Source organism: Cervus canadensis, chromosome 22, assembly GCF_019320065.1.
Source record: "Cervus canadensis isolate Bull #8, Minnesota chromosome 22, ASM1932006v1, whole genome shotgun sequence".
NCBI classification, from domain to species: Eukaryota; Metazoa; Chordata; class Mammalia; order Artiodactyla; family Cervidae; genus Cervus; species Cervus canadensis.
Window position 1 is genome coordinate 8,711,931 of NC_057407.1, and position 17,811 is coordinate 8,729,741.

Below are 17,811 nucleotides of genomic sequence, written 5' to 3' on the forward strand. Positions count from 1 at the left end.
AAAAACTAAAGCTTTGTTTTCAGGATTTGCGCAGGGGCGGGGGAACGGCTGCCTTGCTGTGTCTACATCCAAGGACACAGTGTGCAGCTTTATGTTCAGGCTTCATTAAAAGATCTAACGGCAGCTTATGGGTTGGTTTTAATAGCTATTCAAAGACTCTAACATTACCGATTTTTCTGTTTAGATTTTATATTTTTGATGGCTTATAACTTTTCTAACACAAAATCCTTTGCATTTCATCTAATGATACAGGTGACAGGAATGAAATACACCCAGGACATTTTCAGTGTCATGACATTCTAACAAAGCAGTTTTACTGTTTGTTTCACGGCTGGGCTGACCTGAGGGAATGGTAACACATCACACTCAGAAGAGTTATCACAATAAAAAGCCACCTACTCTGATCACAGTGGAAACCACTGGCAACACTGCCATTTGTGGAGCACTTGGTGTACTGCATCCAGCCCCAAACAGTGTAAATGACTGTAATTTGCCTCCATGGCAGCAGATTTATTCTACAAATAATTTGTGGTTAAATCTTACTAAGCCTTCACTGTAATGAAAACAGCATCAAAATAAAATGGAGGATAATCCATTTTTACGCATGACTTAGAAATAAACCTAATACTCTGTGCCTGCCCCACCAGTCCTATGTGTTTGTCCAGAACCCTCTCCAGCCTCCCAACTCTACCATATTGCCAGGTCAACAAAGAGGAAGAACCCAACTGAGTCCAGGTTTCATCTCACTTTCATCAAAGTGAATACACTAATAAAACACAAGGATTGCCCCATCATGAAGAGTTTAATCGTAGGGTACCTATAAGGTTAGTCAGGACTGAAAATTATTCTTTATAGTAACTAAGAATCAATTACTGAGCTCTCAATGAAAGGAAACCCAAGAACAAAAAATTGATCTTTCTTAAAAAAAAAAAAAATAACTGCTTGCCAAGCTAAAAAAGTTTACTTATGCCATGCAAATTACCTTAGATATTCTATCTTTTTCACTGTCTTAATTCAGTCAACATATTGCATTTGCAAATCTATCTACTGTAAAGAAAACACTAACCCAGAATGGCTAGGAAATTGGGCATTCCATTAAATTTTTCCCCAATACAGACTACTAGATGATCAAACAATGTGGTTACAAAACTAAAACACTAAAACACATGTGAATGTAACACATTTTATTAATTCAGAAGGCATTTTAGGAAGAATGTAAATGTAAATTTTAATTAGACTAAACAAAATTTAAGTGTAGCATTTAGAAAGTATCTTAACAGTAATTGATATGCCATGGAATAATTTTTGGAATAACTTATTGCTACCTTAGGGAGATCCTAGAAGACGGAGGAGCTGAGAGTGCTGCAGACCGGGTCACAGAAGAGTCAAACACAACCTAGCTGCTGAACAACAAACCACAAACTGCTTACTCTGCCAACTATCTTTCTTATCAGATGCTATAAAATATCAAGTAATTATTTCGGTTTCTTAACTCTTATAGATTGCAGATAAAAGGGAGTACATTCTGTCTAAAACGACAATGTAAGTGAAGGTAGCTGGCAGAAAGTAAAAAAACCAAGTGATTATGGAATTATTATGGGTCAAATTAGAAGCTTTGTTAGACCAAAAGCGCAAGGGTCTTTATTTACAAATCTCATGTTCTGGTCACGTTATACTTCAATAATTAAGAACCCAGCCAAAATCCAGTCCATATAGTGTTAGTGTAAGATGTTTATTAGTGTGATTTATTTAGCACAGTGATCACATAAAAATGTTCCAATGTACAAAACCGTTGAAAACTATAATCACAAAAAATACAAACTTAGGAGTGTAAATAAAGTTATAAAAATATTATTTAAAAACAAAGCTCTACATTGGGCCAAAGAAGAATAAGAGACAGAGCAGGAGAGATTGCATATAAGAAACAACCATTTCAATAGAGCAACCTTTATCAGTCTGGCTAACTCACCAGTGAGATCCTGGGCCATTGGGTATGACCATCATGGCAATACAACATTTTATTACAGGACTTCATATGAAGCTATATATGAAATATTATATATATTTCCTTCAAAATGAAACATCCAAGTGAAATACAGCTAACAATATATATGAAAGTTTAGCTGGCTATTAGTAGAAATTTTCGACAATTCCATAAATTCAAAATGAAAACATATTTAGAAAACAAAAACAAATTTCAAACAAAAATAAATATGACAAAAAGGAAATTAAAGTGGAATAAGTCAATGTCAATAATGAAGCATGAGTGTGTGTTTCTGAACCCAGCCATACCACAGGGCTTGCACCCAGGCTTTTCTACCCACCTGTTACCTAGACAAGCTGTGGAGACTGTGAAAGGATGTCAAGTATGACTTTTTAAAGTTACCACTATCAGTTCTAAAAAGTTCCTTTGCCAGGAAAAAAAAAAAGGGCACCAGAAAAACACATGAGACAACCACATACCGAAGAGAAAGAGTTATGTTTTATTAGATGTTCTGCTTTCCTGTGCTATTTTTCAGATTTTTCTCCAATGGTAAGAGTTTTCATATTTATCAACTACTTAGAAGGTAAGGCTAAGCACTTCCTCTAAAATGTGCCTCCTGTAACTGTCTTCTCTCCAGAACCCACAGAAGGAATTCCTGGCAAAGGAATAAACACTTATGACCACAGGAGGGAACACTTTCTAAAGTCTAGAAGTCATTGCAGAGACTTGGTTTAAACTTTCACAACATTCTAACTTTCACATCCCAAATGTACTTTTTATCAGAGGATCTAAATGTACATCTTGAAATCTTCCTCAGAACATAGTGCTAAATATTCAATCTGAAACAATCAGTAGCTTAGTGATTATAAAAGCCTACATAGTCAGTAAGAGGACAGAAAATTTTAAAGAGTGTCTCACATTCTAGATCTTAAACCAGAACTCCTCTACAATATCAAAGCATGGCTCATGCTTTATATTCTACTTTTAAAAATCCAATCAAAGCTTATCATTTTAAAAGTTCCACAGTGTATGTCCCAGATGGTTTCAGATTTTTTTAGCTATTATTTTGGAAAAATGAGGAATGAGAAAAAAGAAATTCCAACTGGGACAATCCTCAGAGTGTGTAAAAATAAACGGTGAGGTTTACGGTAAAGGACTTAACACACAAGTCTTCATATGTGACTCAGTTCCACCTCAGGCTACACAAAGACACCACCAGAGTTCTAAAGGAGGCAAACTCTGAACAGGACTTGAGTCTACTCAGATAATCATTTCATTAGAAACCTGGTAACTGGTTGCAGTTCTTCAATGTGTTGTCATTTAACTTCTCAGGTTGCTACAGAAAGCTATTTTCTATCTGTATCAACATCCCAGTAACAATATAGGATTCCATTTTCCTTAACTTACCAAGTTTTTTTTTTTTTTTGATAGCTCATGATCAAGCTAAGAAAGAAATTTTGGATATGAAATTCCATACATAATAACAAGGCTGTCAAATTTTTAGGAGCATGTAAGCCTGCACAAATAGATAATTTCATTTAACAGAAACAATTTCAGCCCAAATTGCAAGTAACAAAGGATGATTTCATTTAAGCAAATATTTTTCAAAGTTTAATCAGAACTACTCTAAATTAGAAAACTTCAAATTAAAACAGCTATCATTATTCAAATGTTAGTAAGGTGGAGAGAAACAGGTAGCCTGAAGGATGAATCTACCCTAAAAGCAAGCTTACAGAGGGAAGAAGGAGAGGAAGAGGGAGGTTCACTGCAGTGCTGGTGGACTCGATCCCTTTATGAAAGCACGCCATCTCATTTGCTCTTACAGTACCCTGATGCAGGTTGAAGATCAGAAAACCAAATGAAAAAGGCCAACTAAAAATGTTTAAAGAAAAGAAAATGTGAGACTGAATTAAATGATAAAATGAATTTTAAAAGAGAACAAGAAATAAAAGACACTGGACAACCCTCATAAAAACACTAGGATTAAAAAAAAAATCCATCTGGTACTTTGAGCTCACAAAGGGAAAGCAGGCTCCATACAGCCCTGCGGAGCACAAAAGGAAGCAGGTGGTTTGCTCAGGAATCAGCAGAAACGGGCCCCGAAGAACTACCCTCAGGCTCTTCTATATCGTGTCCAGGAAGGAAAGCAAAGCTCTGCAAAATGCTGAAGGTTTTACAAGTGTAACGGTGCTTAGGAAAGATCACTGGTCTGGTGTTGCAGCAGCCCCAGTGTTGAGAGACACGCTAGGCTTCTAGGAGGAGAAAAATAGAAAGGGAGGGAGAAGTAGGAAGGGGAAGGAAAGGACGGAAAAGCACAGGTCATTAGTAAACAGCAAGTTCAACATAGCAAGATGCTCATAAATCCTCATACACTGTCAGCAGAGCAGGTCTGCTCCTAGAACTACAGATAACACTCTGAAGAAACAGAAATGGGAAATTTCAAAACGGCACAGAGCTACATGCTCCAGTTAGTGAGGGCCAAATTAGAATGCTGTCACAACATGCTCCGCAAACATGCACTCTTGGCCCGCTTCCTACCCCTTCCCATCCCCAACGAAACATGCATATTTTCAGTAAAGCACCTGCTTTAACATAGTCAAGAGGTCAAATTCAGATGATAGCATCTCCCCAGGTGTGCAAACTATATTCTACACTAGGGTGGGGAGGTGTCCAAGAGCAGAAAGACCTGCTTCCATAATGGCAGAGGACAGTTCATAAACAGTTGGGTTCTTTTTTTGATGCCACAGAACTAAAGTCTTCAAACAGTAAGGGTCAGGCTGCGTGTTTTTCCTGTTTTGTTTTTCTGTTTTTTTCCTGCACTATTAAGCTGTGGCAGTGGGAAAAAACTGCTACATCAAGTTTAAGTCTCCTCTGGTCAGACCTGACATCCTGCTAGAGAAGAAACCTACTCTAGTGGTGATAGTCATTTCCTTCCTAGATGAAAATGGAATTCATTCTTCCCAATGGCTAACCAAGTCAATCCCTTTTTCCCCTGGCACTACCTCCTTGTTAAAGAAAGTGGAACCTATTCATTTTTAAAAAGTTAACGTTCAAACGTCTTCTCCTTTAGTCATGGGGATATTTCTCTAAATATTTTCTTAAAGCCTTTCTTAAAGCTTATATAGTAGACCTTTGCTTTCAAAGCAGGCACAGAAACAGTCAAGACCACATATGAACTAAGATTATTAAAAAAAAAAAAAAATCACAAAAATTTTAGTTCACAAAACAGATAAGCAAATTTGCACTTCTGGTTGTTTCCAGCTTTTAAAGTAAAGAGTTCCTAATTAATGAGTCGCTAGTAAGGATTTACTGTCACTGGGTCAAACTAACATTCATAAAAATAGAACCTGGGTGGAGGGAGGGGGAAAAAAAGAACCTAGTCATCAATAAACCTAAGGTATAAAGATGTATACAACATTTCTAAAGGTCACAGAATCAGGATAAAGAGTAAATCCTACTTTCTCGCTCCCCGGCCATCTTGGCGGCTGCTCTTGGTTGGGGGCGTCCCGCATCTAAAGCAGGAAGATGGTGGCCGCAAAGAAGACGAAAAAGTCACTGGAGTCCATCAACTCTAGGCTCCAGCTGGTTATGAAAAGTGGAAAGTACGTGCTGGGGTACAAACAGACTCTGAAAATGATCAGACAAGGCAAAGCGAAACTGGTCATCCTCGCCAACAACTGCCCAGCCTTGAGGAAATCTGAAATAGAGTATTACGCCATGTTGGCCAAAACTGGTGTCCATCACTACAGTGGCAATAATATTGAATTGGGCACAGCATGTGGAAAATACTACAGAGTATGCACACTGGCTATCATTGATCCAGGTGATTCTGATATTATTAGAAGCATGCCAGAACAGACTGGTGAAAAGTAAATCATGTACAATTTTCCTTTAATAAAACTGGCCAGGGCTTGTTTTAAAAACACTGTAAAAAAAAAAAAAAAAAAAGAGTAAATCCTAGAATAACTGATATTGCTAACAGAAGGCTGTATAGAAGCCTGAGGAACTGAGAAATCCTTTGATAACTCAAGGCAGCACTTCTAAACGCTGAGGTATGCATGCAAGAAGAGAAAGACAGCCATGGCTAGTGCCGGCCTCCCTGCAGTAATGTGAAGCAAACGTTATGCCCCAGTTGAACAGAAGTCTTTTCATTTGGGTCAACAGCATCAGCCTGATTGCTCAATTAAGCAAATTAAGTGCAACTATTTTTAAAAATTCAGTATGGCTCTCATATTAGCTACCTAAACAATTTATTTACAGAATACATCCCTGTGGACCCTGCTACTGATTGGAAAATTTTGCTCACTACAAATACACAGGGGAAACCACAGTTAACTCAGTGCAAGCCCTGGTAATGGGCTAGGCGTTACAGATAAATTTCAAAGTAACAGTTAAGGGAAAAAATAAAGACAAAACAGACTGAGGGCCCAAGAGAAAGGAAAGAACTTTCAATTTCCAGCTCACAAGCTTCCTAGCAGTGACCCATGGAAAGCAAACTAAGCACAGTGTGGACAGAAGTCAGGGACAAGACCTGCTCAAAGAGTTGTGGCAGCCAGAGGACCCCAACACTACATATTTTGATGATGGTCATTCTGCATCAAAAGTGTATTATAAAAAAAAAAAGTGTATTATTAAGATTGACCCAGCTCTTGAGTGGTACAACTGTAAAATATACTCACAGAATATCAAATGAAATTCACTCTCTCCGTTGTTGGAAATGTTATGGGGCAGATGCCCTGGATTTAAACACAACAACCAAGAATAAGAGTACCCTGACAAATAATCCATATGTTTCCACTAACAATCCTCCTCAAAGGAGCTGATCAAGGTGTTAGGTGTTTACCATGACTGTTCCACCCACACATTTGAGGACTCCGGGAACCACTTACCAGTGACATCATTCCGCTCTATTCCATGGTCACCGTTAGCGAGCACTGTGGCTTGAGAAGATGGAGTACCTGCAACGACCACAAAGAATAATTACCCACTCTGACAGAAAAATGAAAAACAGATGCCACTACTGTCTAACTACTGGAATTTTTGTCACTCTTCAAAGCATTAGCTTACAGCAGATAAAATCTGTCCAAAATTTAAAGATCGAATGAAAGGAAACCCAAAAACAGGGAACAGAACTGAGTCATTAATTTCTACAGCATTCAAACTCTAATAGGAGCCACAACTACAGGAGAAGCCTTCCTTATAGCAAGTCAAAGTCTTTCCTGCCCTGTACATTGTCAAAGACTATCATTATACTCAATAAATTACCATGTAGCACCAGTGGTTTAGAACCAGTGATTCAAACCAAATACTCCAAGGACACAGACTTTCCTGGTGATCCAGTGGTTAAGAATCTACCTTCTAATGCAGAAGACGCAGGTGTATTCCCTGGTCAGCAACTAAGAACCGATGCAACCAAAAAGAAATAAAACAACTGCCACATTAAAAAGTATAGGGTCCCATCACTGCTTCTGTACATGATGATTACCTGGAGGTCACCTGCAGCACTTCTGGAAGCAGTGGGCTTTTTTTTTTTAAAAAAAAAAAAGCTATTCTTAAAAAAAAAAAAAAAAAAAGCTATTCTAATAGAGACCATGTGGACTTCCTAGGTGGCTCAAGGGTAAAGTATCTGCCTGACAAACTGAAGATGCAGGTTCGATCCCTGGGTCAGGAAGATCCCCTGGAGAAGGAAATGGCAACCCCCTCCAGTATTCTTGCCTGGGAAATTCTATGGACAGAGGAGCCTCGCGAGCTACAGTACATAGGTTAACAAAGAGTCAGACATGACTTAGCGACTAAACAAAAACAACAATATACCTGGTGTCTCATTTCCTAATAGCTTAGGACACTGAGCATCCTTTCATATGTTTGCCAGTCTTTAATTTTCTTTGATCAACTGAATGGTCAGATTTGGGGGACTATTTTTTTTCAATTGGGTTGTGTATTTTCTTATTATTGAATTTTGAAGGTTCTTTATTTTTCTGAATACAAACCCTTATCAGGTGAGTTCTGCAAATATTTTCTCCAATTAAAGTATTTTCCAAAAACATACACCCAAGAAACATATTTTCATTTTCTTAACTGTGTCTGTTGAACAGCAAAAGACTTCCATTTTGATAAAGTCTAGTTTACAGTTTTTCCTTCATGTTTCCATGCTTTTGGTGGGGTATCTAAGAAATTTCTCCCTAACACAAGGTCACATGATTTTCTCTGATGTTTTCCTCCAGAAGTTTTATGGTTTTCATTTAGGTTCCACAATAAGCCCTTTTTTATGTGGTGTTACGATATAGGTCTAGGTTCACTTTTTTGTTCACTGACATCTGATTGTTCCTTTATTCCACTGATTGGTTTGCACCTTTGTTGAAAAGGTGCAATTGACCATATTACATGTAGGTCTGTTTCTGGACTCTCCTATTCCACTAATCTATAAACTTCTCCATTTGCCAGTACCACAATATAATTAAAATTGTATTTTATAAAATCTTAAAGTGACATCATGTGTGTCCTCCAAATTAGGTCTTTTCCAAAATTGTGTTGTTATAGTTTAGTGTTTTTGTTTTTCCATATAAATTTTAGAGATTTATAAAATCTCTAAATAAATAAAATAGTTGATTTATAAAAAAAAATTCTGATGGGATACTGACTGCTCTTACTATACAGATCAATTTGAAGACATATAACCTTTCTGAAAAGCTTTGACTATATCTAACATTCAGCAACCTGCCTAGCTCTGCAGTTAGCCTGCCAACCCAAGAAGTTCCTGCAAATCCTCTTAACCTCACAGACAGATTTTTCATAAGACAAGTAAAAGTCTAGCCCAAACTTCTGGGTCTCACAAACCCAAGGCAGAAATCTTTCACATAAACTCACTGAAAAGATCATTCATTCTGTTATTTTAGGTAACAGAGGAACAACTAGAGAAAAACCTAAAAGAATAAGGCAGACTGAAAAGAAAATATCAATCAACTGGAACAAGAGGAGGAAAATAAAAGGAACGAAAGATAACAGACTTTTCTTAAATACCCAGCGTGCATCATGCACCATGCTAGGGTTTCACATATTGTGTTCTATTTATCAAGAGAGAAAACAAACATGAGCTAGAACATATTTCACATAAATAAATTCACACTCATACAGTAAGCTTATAAAATGTATTCTTCCTAGCTCAAGAAAGAGTGCCTATTTTCAAAAATTTACCTCAGTTTAAAATGCAATTTGCAAAAAGAAAATAAAATGTAGACTATAGGAAAATGCATATTACAAAATGATAGCATCTTTTGGCTATAAGTATGATGAAATCTTTTTTAAATTTGATAATAGCCCTTGACGGCAAAGGTGTAAGAAAAAGGGTAATCTCATACACCACTGGAGAAACAAACTTTCTGTGAGAAAATCTGACAGTTTACCAAATTTTGAAATACCAGCATAACAATTCATTTTAGGTAGGTAGTTTATGAAAAAGATATAAAAGTACACAAAAATGAAAGTAAATAGGATGCTTATTGTGGCATTGTTTTAAAAGTAACAAATGCCTACAGGGAGATTCACTAAGCCGTGAAATAAGATGCAGCTATTATAAGAAATGAGATAGCTAATATGGGAAGATTTCAGGATGCCAAATGCTATTAAAGAAAAAAGCACATATATTAAAATATAATCAGGGACTTCCTTGGTGGTTCAGTGGTTAAGAATCTGCCATGTAAAAAAAATAAAAAGAATCTGCCTTGTAACACAGGTGACAGGGGTTCAATCCCTGCTTGGGGAACTAGATCCCACATGCCTGTGTGCTACAATGAAAATCCCATGTGATGTAACCAAGATCTCATGTGCTGCAACTAAGACTCAATGCAGCCAAATAGATAAATATTAAAATATATATATATAATCATGTTGCTTTAAAAAAAAAGAAAAGAATAAAGTAAAAGCAAGTATGACATAATAGCACTATGAAAAACAACACACATAAATAATCAGGAAAACTATGGAAAAACATATACCAAACATCATTGCTAACTGCTAAGGAATGAAGTGCAGGGAACCAGAGACGGGGATTAAAAGGAAGATTTTCACAAATGTAAACTACTGTTTTAATTGAGCACCTTAGAGTGGACAGACAGCAGACTGAAGCACACAGGCCAGCTTCAACATGCTATCACAAGCAGTCAGAAGTAGCAGGAAAGATTGGTTTTTAAAAAAGGCAATAAAAGATCTAGAAATCAAGAAGGGTACCCCCTAGCAGACCAGAAATTACAAGAAATATCTAAGTAAATGAAGCCAACAGACCACCCTGAGAAGAAAGAAACCCCAGCCCAAAGAAGGCACAGCAAGGAAACAGCACTCCTTGGAGGTGACTCGAGGCTTGGAGACAGCCGCGATGGTGGCACTTCAGGAAAAGCTGCCAGGCCAGGCCCTACGTCCCCCATGCTCTCCCTCCTCACCCACAACAGCCAGCTTTGTGCCAATCCCCAGGTGGGAAAAGACCTGAATGCTCTGGCAAAGAGGAAGCCTGCTCGCCGGGTGAATGGCGATACCCAGAGAAGCGGTGGGGGAGCCCCACACGACACCTGGCAGCACGGTCACGTCCCTGCCAGGGACTCGCAAACAGACAGCATGGCCAAATAACTCAGGGAGACCACTACCAAAAAAAAGACACCACACTCAAAGAGAATAAATCATCACTCAGGGAAACAATGCTGACACAACTAGACTTTTAAAAAGAAGTATGTTATTTTCCTCATAAGGATGAAAGAAAATACCACACATCCATGAAACAAAAGCAAGCCCCTAAATGATTAACAAATCCTTTCTAGGTTAGGGAGTTTCCAATTCTTTGATTTTCCAAATTTGAAAGAGGTCATAATGAGGTTGTCTTCTGATAGGACATTAAAAATAAATTTTAATAATACTGAGTTATGGAATTCTTAGCATAGAACTCAAAGAACTGAATATATTGCTATAATAAAGCTTCCATTCTCACATAAGCAGCTGTGTGAATAGGGCTTTTTGGCTGTTATTATCTATGAAAACAACAGGAATAAATATTGTTAAATCCTTTCCATAGCAGCAAAAAAATTTGTTACTCACAGATTTAGAATCTAATCAAGGAAAATAATAGAGCAAATAATCTCACTAGAAAAACACTTCCAGGGAATACCCTGGCAGTTCAGTGAATAAGACTCTGTGCTTCCACAGCAGAAGACTCAGGTTCAATCCCTGGTTGGTGAACTAAGATCCCACAAGCCAAGCAGCCACCCCCCCCCCAAAAAAATCCAATCAGATTCAACTTTTATGATTGGTAATAATTTGTCAAAATTGTGACAAAGGTGATCAACTGGATACTACTAGTAATTGTGATGATAAATCTCCTCTGGACCAAGTTATACTTAGGATCCTTTGGTTACAGGAACTTTTAACATCAAAATTTAAGTTTACATACTTGTTACAGAAATATGATAACTTATCCAAGAAAAAAACCTTTCAAGTTTAAAAATATATTCTGTTAGGATAAAACTCTATGACAAATGGAATAGAAATGAGGGCTCAAGGGATCAAAAGAAAGATTTACATTTCAAATGATAAAGAACAGCTTGTTCATGCATTTTTTTAAGTAAATGACAATAGGAATCAAAATGCTATATATTTAGAAGCATTTGGATACATTTAAAGGACTGATATAACTATTATTTTATGTGGTAAAAGTGAAACATCCTGAAAATTACATACTTTCCAACTATGTAAACTTCTGCTTAAAAAATATAGTTGTCAACTTAAAAATGTACAAAGAGTACAAAATTTTTGAGAATTCCCATATGGGTATGTGACTAAAAAGTTTCAAGATTACTACTTTAGACCAATGCAGGGTTACAAAGAATGGTTTATACATTCTAGTAGAAAAATTTCCAAGTGGCAAAGTAAACAGAGGTTGAACCTATTTGTTTAAAACTTACAAATTTCTGTTTGTAATTTACATAGTAAATAATCCTAAAAGATCTACTTCTTCTTAAAAAATAAATAGATAAGTCAGAGTTAGGGGAGATTTTCACTTACTTGAATTTCAATTTTTTAAACAAAATTTTTACTGTAGACTAGCTTTTTAAATTTACAGAAAAACTGTGATGCTAGAACAGAGATTCCCATATATCTACACTCAGTTTTCCCTATAAGAAAAGATGGCCAAAAGAAGCTGGGTTGTTTCCAAAGCAAAGGCAGATTGATATATGATGATAAATTCATCATTACCAACCTGTACTTGCCCAAACATTCCTGTCTACACCACACACTGAAATGTCTACTCTAAACCACCTCTATTCTCTTCAAAACTGTATCCCCTTCCACCTCCATTTCTCAGCATTATGACCTCACCTCTTTCAAAGAAAATAGGAAGCCGTGTCAGAAGAGATTTCCTACCCCTTTTTCCACCACACACATAAACCTAAAGCATCTGCAATGAAACGCTTCTGCCCGTACCTGTGCTTCCTTCTCAAGACAAGCTTCCTCTCCTAGTCTTGAAATCAGATATTATCACACCCCTCTCACATCACACAGCTCTTTATTTGCTCCTTTCTTTTGGCACTTGACTACCTTCACTAATGAACTGTAAACTCCTTGAGGTCACAGCTTTGAGGATCATTTTTTTCTCCTTAATAATACAGCATTCTCAACAAAGTTGCTTAGAGAATCAATGAACGACTGGAATAAACGTGACCGCCTGTGTGTGTACGGGGCAGCAGCAGGGGACAATAAGGAGGGAGAAGGCAAAAGCTGGAACTCCTAAGTAAACCTTCAAGTTCCAAAAACAAAATTTCAGAGACTGTACTTTTAAAACACTTTAATTTTCTAATTTTCTTTACAGTGAAGTTTCAGTTTTATAATCAAGGGACTAAAGCTATTAACAGAAGATTTCAAATGAGAGCAATACCAGAGCCCATGAGTTGTGTGCTATTTCCTTGTTTTCAGGACCAGACATGCCATCTACACAGGGGAGGGAGGAACACTGCTGTGGCTTCTCGAAGCGATCTTAACATAAAGATGCCTGCATCGTTTCCAGAGTTAGAAATTTAACTGTAAGAAACAAATGCTCTTCCTAACATACCTGGAGTCTGTGCCTAAGAATACCGGAAACATTTTATCTCTGAGGAAAGGATTTTTTTTTTTAAGTACATGAAAGATGGCTGGATTCAGATAGTTTACTTCTTTGGTATCTCTGCCCTAAGCAACTTTTAAAAGTTTCTCAGCTATAGATAAAACATGGCCAATTAACCTCTTAAGAAATCTCTGCTTTTCTTTCACACCAGGTAGGGTACCATTACTATGAACTATAACTGTTAGTACTATTTTTTTTTCTTTTCCAAAAAGAAACTTAGGAAAGAAATAAAGTATATTTTCAAATCAAAGTCAGAAAACAGTCTTTGCAAAAAATTATAAAGAGGGTTCAGGATCAGACACCTACACCTAAATGAAGACCTACCACTTTAGTCTGCAGACTTAGAGTTACCTGTTAGTCTGCACCTTAACATAACCCAAACCTGAATAAGATAATTTCAGTTCAGTAACAGACCAAATGATCTCAATTCAGCTTAACAAGCAAAGACTGTACCGCTACCCTGTGCCAAGAGCAGTGACCCCTCTTTAACACACATCTGACAAGTTTCCCACTTGCCTCTATCTCGGCCCAGACTGTGAGACTCCGCGTAATGTCGCTGGACGTGTGTCTCCTTGCTTCCACTCTGTCACTTGTCTCACTTATCATTTGACCTCTTGTTTCTTATCACTGAGCAACCTGAAGCTGCTGGTACACTATGAACTTATTCTATGCCTCTTTGCTTTTGCTAAATGTGTCATTCTGCCAGAATATAAAAATAAACAAAATACTACCCCTATTCTAGAACAGCTTGAGTGTGAGACAACAAATAGCTTAATTATGACTTTACAAGTGCCTTGAAAAGGGCAGGCTCAGGTACGAAAGGCACTCACCAAGAAGACAAAAAGACAGAGGCGGATAAGGACTTGTAGACGTGAGCCAGGATTGCAAGTCAGGAAATAGGAAATGTTCTTGGACAATTACATCAATCATAAAGGAATTTTTGTAGACCACCACCTTCAGCCAAAGCTTTAATTATCATCAACCTCCAGATGTGTCTCTCCAGCCCAGAATTACGCTCTCAATTCCAGGTTCTTTCATCTAGCTGCCTATTGCTCTTGACTAGATATCTTCTCTACTATCAGATAAACTGAAATTCTTACCTTTCCCTCAAAATCTACTCCTTCTACAGCCTTCCCATCTCACAAAATGATAAATCACTCCTTTTGGTTGCTCAGGTCAAAATGATCTAGATTCATCCTTGCCAATGTAAAGGCTTATACCCTCAAAGGAGCAACTGAGTGAAGTGGTATGGGTTAAAGTTGGATGGAAGTGGGTTTAAGAGGGAAAGCAACTCAAAGAAGGAGCAGAATAAAAGAAAAGTAAATGAGAAGGGCATAGATTGAGGTAGAACAATTTTTCTTATGAAGGAAAATACTAGGGTATATTTGATGCTGATGAATGACCCAGAGAAACTGATGATACAAGAGACAGAAGAGACGAAGACTACAGTAGTACCCTTGAGCGAGAGCACGAGCAGTTCACTCCTGAAAGTCAGAGTAAGAGCAGAGGAAAGGGCACAGAAAAATGTAGGTTAGGAGATTGGCTGAGGGGTGGGTAGTATATCAATTCTATTCTGATTGAGTTTACTGAATATCTGTTCTAAAAGTCCTCAAATGAACAAGAAGATGCAAAATAGTTGTCTAGGAAAGTAGAAGACTTTATAAATTTATATAACTTAGTAGTAGAGTTCTCAAGTACATGCTCTTTATGCAAATAAAATAAGACTCTCATTTACACTTCTCTGAACATACTGTTTACAGGTCTGATAATTCTTTTGACTTAAATAAGTGAATCTTTAGTTTTGAAAAACAGTATCTATGAGACATTAAATCAATCATAAAGTAAGCATTCATGAAGACAGTATGGATTCACAGAAAGAACACACCGTTTTAAATCACAAGGTTTGGGTTCAGGCTGTGGTCCTATCACTGTAAACTAAGTGGTCAAATACTATTCCCTTCTGCTAGGAAGTCAGTCCCGAGTGTTCACTGGAAGGACTGATGCTGAAGCTGAAGCTCCAGTACTTTGGCCACCTGATGCAAAGAACTGACTCATTGGAAAAGACCCTGATGCTGGGAAAGATTGAAGGCAGGAAGAGAAGGGGACTAGAGAGGGTAAGATGGTTGGATGGCATCACTGACTTGATGGACATAAGTTTGAGCAAGCTCCGGGAGCTGGTGATGGACAGGGAAGCTTGGCGTGCTGTAGTCCATGGGGTCGCAAAGAGCCAGGCATGACTAAGTGACTAACTGAACTGAACTCCTGAGCCTTAAAAACAGCCTCGTCTGAAAGAGGGGTAATATCTACCTCCCACGGTCACCAAGAGGACTAAAGCAAGAACACTGGAGGCAGCACTGTGGCAAATCCATTTTGTTAAGTAAACGTCAACTATTATTATTCTCATTGTTATTTAACTGTAGATTGACCAACCATATTGATCTACCTATACAACTATAGATCTTCCGTAGACTGATCACTAAACTATAAATTAACCTTTTTAGGTTAGAGAACACTGAAATTAACTTTTGCCTTATGAAAAGCTCATTAAAATGACATTACCAGACTAGATCATAATTGCAAAACTAAGAAATAAGCCACTTACCAGAATAAAATAAAAGCAACGCAATGAGTTTAGAAGAAAATAAAAGGGAGATGGAGATTCTAACCATTTAACAACTAATGATCTCAAAAATGTAAGCTCAAGAGAGAAGAATAAAAACATTACTGCAGAAAAACAATGAGGTTTTACAGCAGGAAAAAGGTCTGCATACTGCTGTGTAGATAAGACATGGGTTCTAATCATGGGAAAGCTGTGCACTACTGGGTAAGTCTTCATTCAAAAGACTCTATACTGTCTTCTTTCTGATTTCACAGAGAGACAAGACTCCGGCTTCAGGAAATGAAAACATTCTCAGCTAAAGACACATAGCACTGAAAACAACCCAAGTTTTTTTCTTAAAACTAATCCCATGCTCTGAGATAACTGTTACATTTTTTGTCTCCTGCAAAAGATTTCAGAGTCCCACAGCTGGCATATCAATTGGCAGAAAAGGGAAACAGCAAGAAGTCAAGAGGGCATGTGTGCTGTGAAGAAGAGAGCCACAGTAAGTCCGCTTTGGGCAAAATGGCGGGGATTCAGCATGGTCTCAATGCAAGGCCTCCTCCTCGCGCAAAAGTCAGACGTGTGCCAACATCGCCCTCTGGTGGCCAATGAAGTTAGTTGCGAAGCTCCTCAACAGAAAGCCCCAGTAAGCTGAAGGACCATGTCTGAGGATCTAGTTATCCTTCCCAGGACTGACTTAGGCCCTTTCCCTAAGATCAGTGTTTCTCAGTCAGGGACGGGCATCCAAATCACTTGCAAGAGCCTGTTAAAAAACAGACTGCTGGGCTTCCCTGATGGCTGAGTGGTAAAGAATCTACCTGCCAACTCAGGAGACATGGGTTCGATTCCTGATCTGGAGAGATCCCACATGCCTCAGAGCAACTAAGCTGGGGTGCCATAACTACTGAGCCTGAGATCTAGAGCCCACAGGTCACAAATACTGAAGGAAGCCCACACACCCCAGAGCCCAGCTCTGCAACAAGGGAAGGCACCGAAATGAGAAGCCCAAACACCGCAACTAGAGAGTAGCTGCTGCTCACCAAAACTAGAGGAAGACCAAGCAAAACAGATTGTCGAGTCGTATCTAAGGTTTGCCTAAGAACTGCATTTTGAACAAAGAAACTATAAAGAAAGCTGAGCACCGAAGAATTGATGCTTCTGAACTGTGGTGTTGGAGAAGACTCTTGAGAGTCCCTTGGACTGCAAGGAGATCCAACCAGTCCATCCTAAAGGAGATCAGTCCTGTGTATTCATTGGAAGGACTGATGCTGAAGCTGAGGCGCCAATACTTTGGCCACCTCATGCGAAGAGGTGACTCATTGGAAAAGACCCTGATGCTGGGAGGGATTGGGGGCAGGAGGAGAAGGGGACGACAGAGGATGAGATGGTTGGATAGCATCAGTGACTCAAAGGACATGAGTTTGAGTAAACTCCGGGAGTTGGTGATGGACAGGGAGGCCTGGCATGCTGCAATCCATAGGTCGCAAAGAGTCGGACACAACTGAGCGACTGAACTGAAATAAGGAAGCTCTTTTCCTTTCTCTCTTGATGTCTCCAACTAGCCACCTCTCCTCTTCCTCCCATTTATCCTATGTTAAGCCTTCTATAAACAAGGTGGTATGGGGGAAAAAATACCAAAAATATGCTAACGGTTGTGCTATACTTAGTCACTCAGTCAAGTCAGACTCTTTGAGACCCCATGGACTATGCCCGCCAGACTTCTCTGTCCATGGGATTCTCCAGACAAGAATACTGGATTGAGTTGCCATGCCCTCCTCCAGGGGATCTTCCCAACCCAGGGATCGAACCCCGGTCTCCCACATTGCAGGAGAATTCTTTATCATCTGAGCCACCAGGGAAGCCCTGCTAAAGGCTAAGTGAAGGCTAGCATGAGAGTAAGGGGTCCTTGGGCTCCACAGACACGAAAGGACTTAAAATCCACTCGCAGGTTACAAAGACTGGCGGCGGGGAGGGGGGGCACCAGGGTGCTGCCCTCCATGGTGCAGACTAGAAAAAGGTGCCACTAAAGCAAAGGCAAGAAGCCCCGTCCCCTAGGGCCCTTCTCCCCTCTGCAAACAAAAGCTT

General features: G+C 38.7%; 2 protein-coding genes across 9 annotated transcripts in view; one reads left to right on the forward strand and one right to left on the reverse strand.

Annotated features, from left to right (window-relative positions):
• Positions 1–17,811, reverse strand: part of MAP4 (microtubule associated protein 4) — a 98,921-nt gene that overhangs the window by 69,981 nt on the left and 11,129 nt on the right. For all 8 annotated transcript variants that reach the window (XM_043443303.1, XM_043443302.1, XM_043443300.1 and 5 more), the window contains exon 3: positions 6,874–6,942. In XM_043443303.1, coding sequence (XP_043299238.1) covers positions 6,874–6,942 — 69 coding nt within the window. The remainder of the gene's footprint in view (positions 1–6,873; positions 6,943–17,811) is intronic.
• LOC122425021 (60S ribosomal protein L30) lies at positions 5,440–5,907 on the forward strand. The gene has a single exon (XM_043443316.1). It carries the CDS (start codon positions 5,510–5,512, stop codon positions 5,855–5,857), a length of 348 nt encoding a protein of 115 aa, XP_043299251.1. The 5' UTR covers positions 5,440–5,509; the 3' UTR covers positions 5,858–5,907.